At 40.4% G+C, this 6,101-nt stretch overlaps 1 protein-coding gene across 6 annotated transcripts in view; it reads left to right on the top strand.

Annotated features, from left to right (window-relative positions):
* The window catches only part of LOC116700221 (replication protein A 70 kDa DNA-binding subunit), a 61,040-nt gene that overhangs the window by 13,982 nt on the left and 40,957 nt on the right, over nt 1–6,101 (top strand). For all 6 annotated transcript variants that reach the window (XR_004334604.1, XM_032533214.1, XM_032533211.1 and 3 more), the window contains one exon: nt 1,163–1,355. Coding sequence is in view for 5 of the 6 variants with exons in the window: in XM_032533214.1 (XP_032389105.1) it covers nt 1,163–1,355 (193 nt within the window). In the remaining variant the exon portion in view is untranslated. The remainder of the gene's footprint in view (nt 1–1,162; nt 1,356–6,101) is intronic.

Below are 6,101 nucleotides of genomic sequence, written 5' to 3'. Positions count from 1 at the left end.
CCAGCTCACGGGAATTTGAGCCGGCGCGGCAGACAACAAATAATAATAACTAAAACAGGAATAAAAAATAATCATGAGTACTAAGGAACAATTCATTTTAGGAATTCCTTATTATACTGAAGAAATAGTACTGCCCTTACTGAAATTTGTGACTTCAGTTTTACCAACATGGAAAGTCAAGTACTAGTACATATTGCAACAAAGTGGTTAAACAAATTAAAACACCATTAATAGATGAGTGACAATAAGTAAAATATCAGATGAGGTATACAGTTGCATGATGGCAGACAGTGAGTGATATCATAAAATGTTTTACGTAAGAGAGTTGACATGAGACTCAAGCTATTGTTTATGCAAGAGAAAAACTTGGTCTTATTGGTGTGTTCTGTTTGTGCTGAAAATGGGTGGTGCTCAGTCTGAACACCCAGAACATGCCCTTTGCATGTTCCAGTATACCAATGCAATTACAGACGGGTAGAACACACGTTAAAGCTCTTGCTCAACTCAGTCTGGTCCACAGAGCTTAATAACTCAATTAACCCCAACCATCATTTTGCTAGTCACACTGGCTCAGGTATCAGCCACTGGCAGTGACTCCTAACTCAGCCATAGATCCAATTTGTGCCCTCTGCCCTCCAAAGATAAATAAAGGAATGAATCTGTCTTCCCTTCGTGATTTGAGCATTGGCAAAACAGTGAGTGGTTGTGACTGGCTCTGTGCGGCCAAAATGCTTATCACATTAGTTTCATGCTCCTATCTCTGTGTGGGGTAAATCAAAGAGAGAGAGAGAGAGAGAGGAGGAAAAAGAGGGTTGGGGGTATTGGAGAGTTGGGAGAGTAAATGCAGAAGAGTGCCTCGCATATTGAGTTTAAATTATGCTATTTAGCAGACTCGCTCTCAGCTGCTACTTATTTTCTGGTGAATTTGTGAAGTGATGAGCCTGATATGACACCACATCTTAGTTGGACCTGAAGGGTTTTCCTTTCAAATTAAAAGATTTTGTTGGAACTAAAGCTGCATTGTAATAATAATTTACTTTGCAGGATCAATATAGCGGACTCCCAGTTTGGTCAGTTTCCTCAAATTCACAGGAAATCACTAATCGTCTTATAAGCTCTATTTTTATAATGCCAGCTCACCTTGCTCACCCATTCTCTGTAGGTGTACTACATAACCAAGGCTACGCTGAAGGTGGCCAAGAAACAGTACAACACACTGAAGAACGACTATGAGATGACCCTCCACGCTCATTCATCCATCACACCATGTGATGACAATCAGGGCATCCCTGCAGTGCACTGTGACTTTGTGCCCATCGCAGAGCTGGAGAACCGAGACAAGGATGCCATCATTGGTAAGAGAATAATTCCACCAGTAAGTTATTTGTACATTTCTACATTTTAATCAACAAACAAAAACAACTTTACGAACCGTATGTAAGCATGTAGAGCTTTAGTTCCGTGGACAGTTTGGAAAAACCGCCGAAGGCAGGTGACAGGGCTGTTAGAATTTTTTTTCGCCCAACAACATCTCACATACAGCTTGTTTTTTGCAGTCAAGGCTTAAAAAAATGAAAATCAACTGATTAAGATAGGTGTGTGTCACAACCAATCAGCAATCTGTGGTGAGGGCTCGAATAATGACTCACTTCCTCTCCAAACTTTGTAAACGAAAAAAGGTGTTAAAAAAATGAAGCTTCTCTGTAAAGGAAAAGCTTGCCAGAACACATAGGGCCTCATGCAAGAACATTTTCATTTTGTTATCCTAAACCTCACTTTCTGCTGTGATGTTTGCTTGTATGAGTGTTCAAAGTCAGATCACCCAAACTCTTTTAACTGGACAGACTTTTCATAAATCGCTTGTTTTAGCCTGATGAATGCCACATGTTCATGAGGTTGTACACATACGTGACATTTGTGCATTTACATAATTGAATTTGCCATGTATGGCTGGCTAATTTGGTACCTGGTGCTGTTTTGCAGCCGGCGCGGCATCGTCTGAGGTGCAGGCAGAAATGCCCAGCAGGTGGACCCACCTGTGCTCACATCTATTTGTGGTTACGTTTCATGCACAAAAATCTTAACAAAGAGTAAAAAGAAGAATTTCACTCAGGTCCTGCTTTTGGAAATCAGCACATCATGCTACGTTAAGCAGTGTCAGTAGTGGTATTAGAAGACCTAGAACTGTTAGAAAATATTTATAGTACAGATGTTAACAACCTGTCATCAGAGAAGTGCAGCACTGTCACAGGAAAAAAAAGGTTAAAGTGAAATGCTAAAGAAAAAAAAAAAGGTCCATGACTAACTTGAAATGAAAGGCTGTTATGATTATATGGTGAACAGAATATTAACTTTGCACAATGCATGCTTATTTATATAGTTATTTATTTAGTAGTCTGATTTCCTATTCCAAATTCATTCAGATGAGTGTTTTTCTCCCTTTGGAGGGATTAAGACTAACTGTGCATGACTCATACAACAGGTATGACCCACACGTGAATTTTGTTCGTACCTAAGAAAAAACGTTCACAAGACAACTTGTATATTATATATATTATATGCCACAAATCCTCTGAAATCCCCCATTTGTGCCACTTAAAAATTAATCTGTTTGTATAAATGCTTTTTTCATGAGGCCCATGAGTAACCAAAAATTAGGCTGGTGATGTCAGGCTAGTATTATAACATTTGGGTTATCAGCTGGATCATCTCTATCTGCTCCGTTGACCCAAGCAATTACAAGTTCTAGATATAGATAGTATAAATACTGAGCTGATAGACAGGTACGTGCCGATCAGTTACGTACCAGGTGTCCTGAAAGAATACATCATGACAGGGTCAGAGGGAAGGTTAATTTAGGCATATGGGAAAGATGAGAGATATTTATATAAGAGGATAATGCTCATTCCACTGTTTTTATGAAGGTTAGTTGCAGTTCCTGCCCTCAGTGCCTGACAGGAATGTCTTATCTCTGTGACAGCTAAATTGGGACGGTCCAAGTGTTGATTGGGGTTGAAATTAGTAATTGAACAGTGTGCCTTTGACAGTCTGGTCAATATTATGCACAGGTAATGTTTCTGTAGTAATTGCAATGAGGATGTATTTTTTAAAGACTGTCCTTGGTCTGAATGCAAGTTGAAAGGTGGGGCCATAATATTGCATGTTACAATGTTGAACCCATTTTAAACTGTTTGGTCAACTCTTTAGACAAATATTGATCAATTGTTTTGTTACTTATGAGTAGGGCTGGGTATTATTTAAATGTTTTCAATACTAGTGACGATGCAATACCTGAGTTTCAGTACAGATGCAAACACTATTTTATTTTTGATAAATACAAATACGTTTTTTTCTACAAAACCATTTGTTTCATCTAACAACAGAGGCTAAAGATATTAAATGTTAAAGAATTTCTAAAAGCACAAAGCCATACAAGAACCTAAATGTAGCATCATAAATTGGACACAAATTCTGATTTACATCATGAAATATCTGATCACAGAATGAATAATCGTTCAATCACATTTCAGTCCTAACCAACAAAGTAACACATTTTCAAAACAAAGTGACCATGTTCTGTACAAGAGTTAAAAGTGGAGTGAGTAGCATAGTTACAGCGCAATTTAAAGGCCAATTTCAGATGCATTTCTCACCACACCCATCAGCACAGTTTGTCCTTGTGATCAGTCATACACCCCGATGTAATTTTGCATCGCACAATAGTGCTGTGCTATACTGCATAAGGTCAGCAGACTGCAGGATGGCAACACAAGAAGGGCTATTAATGATTTCAAGTGTTGGACATGCCATATTAGACAATACATTAATGGTTGCAAACCTACTGAGTGGAAGATTCATGTAGGTTTAAATTTAGAGCAGTAATATTGGATGATTACACTAGTGTGTAAACTAGGAGCAATGCAAGCCAGTACGACAACACAGTTTAGAGATGCACTGAGCGGTTTACCTGGAGGAGTGAGTTTGCGCTTGTCGCAGAGGGGCAGCGCTACATGTCCTATGTGTCATCTGTTGTCTCTCCATTCACCCTCTCTCCAATACCGCTCTCCTCGCTCCTTTGTTAAGTAGGGGATTATAGCATGGTAATGAGAACTGTCAGCCTGTTCCTGTGGTGATAATGGAGTTCAGAGGTGGTTGACATCGTCTCAATCATAATGGAATTAAGGAGGGCTGAAAGAGCACAGACAGAGAGCAAGAGAGTAACTGTGAAGGAGGGGGAGAGGAAGAGTTTAGAGAAAGGTTAGCAGACAGGAGGATGAAGTTCACAGAATGACTGGTTTGCAAAATCTATAGTATAATTCTGTTCAAGCATTTTATTTAACATATGTGCACTAGTTTTGACACTATGAGATTTTCACTAGTAGTGCTAAAGAGCAATGTTTTTACGGGTGGGTCTTTGTTTTAGTTGTTATGATTTTATTGTGCACACACATAAGGACACACAATGCAGACAAACCTTTTGTTTTTTCACTTGTTAAATCCATTGTATTTATTTGTTTTTCTGTCCTTTAAAGCTTTCCCATCTTATATTTTCACTATTACAATGATGTGTATATATGTGAATGTGTATTGTATTTGCTTTTGTGTCTCCTATCAAAGCCTTTTATAAACTATTGTTTTTAAAGGTTCTATACAAATAAAGTTATTATTATTAGGCTCCTCTCCTGTGGAACCAGCTCCCAGTCTTGGTTTGGGAGACAGACACCGTCACCACATGTAAGAGTAAACTTAAAACTCTCCTCTTTGATAAAGACTATAGTTGGGAGTGAGGAGTTGCAGCGTTTGCCTAGACCGGCGGGGGAGGGTGTATAACTTCCGACAAGGCCCCACTTCTCTTTTCTGCTTCTTTTCATAGTCGTCAGATTCATCTACCAACCCTTATGGAACTGGCTGAGGTTTGCCTTGCACCAGCTCTTAATTATACCGTGATAGTTTTAGACTGCCGGGGGGACTTCCTTTGACACACTGAGCTCCTCTCTCTTTCCATCTGTGTGCATCCATGTCCCAGAAATGCTTGTTACTAACTTAGCTCTGAGGTGCCCTTGGGCCTTATTTTGACGACATAAGCGCACGGCGTGAATCGCATGGCACAGGTGCGTTTAGGGCATGTCCAAATCCACTTTTGATAGTTTGACGGCGGGGGAAAGGGTCTGTGCGATGGGCGCACAGTGTCAACGAAATCCCGACTGTTTGCTGTCCTGACTCCCAAATGGTGGAATCAGCTCCCTATTGACATCAGGATGGCCAAAAGCCTACGCATCTTTCGACAAATGCTAAAGATACTTCTCCTCCCACTGCACATCAGATAAACATGAAGAAATAAAAGAAGAGAGGAGGAAAAGGAAAAATTAAATTCTTGAAACCGGTGGCCCCTAAATCATGGTTGCAGCTGTAGCCGTGGTCCTGCACCGCACCGTGCTATGCCCGGCTACGTCCTGCTAAGCCCTTCAGTGCCCTGCTACACCCTGTAACTCCAGGGTTTCCCAAAGGACTTTGCAGCTAAGGCAGCCACCCAAGCAACACATTCCTGCCACCTTGAATATGTCGTAAAAAATAAATTAAAAATGTATAGTGCTATATCCGCCATGTTACTCTGCATGTTGACAGTGAGCAGAGCTCCAACACCCACATACACGCGCAGAGATACGGGTAAACTACGTTGGCTCTGCAGTTATGTTGAAGTCAAAGTGAGTCACAGCAATGCTGATAAAATTGTTACAAATGTGGTTACAGTTTTTTTTAAACTTCACGCAGACAGCGTTTGCTGCGATATGATATTAATGGAGAGGCTAAAGCGGTCGCGGTGCTGTTGACTTAACTCTTCCTTTTGAGACAAGCAGGCACAGGTTTCTATGCCCTGATGACTGACTGAGGTTGTAAGGCAAGCCAACTTTATTTCTACAGCACCTTTAAGCAGAAAGACAGCTCAATTACATTCCTTTGCACTTAAGTTAGTTCTGCATTAGTTCAGTGTTGACAACAGGGCAGTCACCCCCCCACCCCGTTATTGCTCGTTCTTGGGGGAATTACTGGAATTGTTGTGTCTTTGTAATTTAGTGTGGTCTAGACCTACTCTATCTGTA

Source organism: Etheostoma spectabile, chromosome 13 (assembly GCF_008692095.1).
Source record: "Etheostoma spectabile isolate EspeVRDwgs_2016 chromosome 13, UIUC_Espe_1.0, whole genome shotgun sequence".
In the NCBI taxonomy this organism is placed as follows: domain Eukaryota; kingdom Metazoa; phylum Chordata; class Actinopteri; order Perciformes; family Percidae; genus Etheostoma; species Etheostoma spectabile.
Note: the sequence above shows the minus strand (reverse complement) of the source record. Positions and strands in the feature narration are given on the sequence as shown.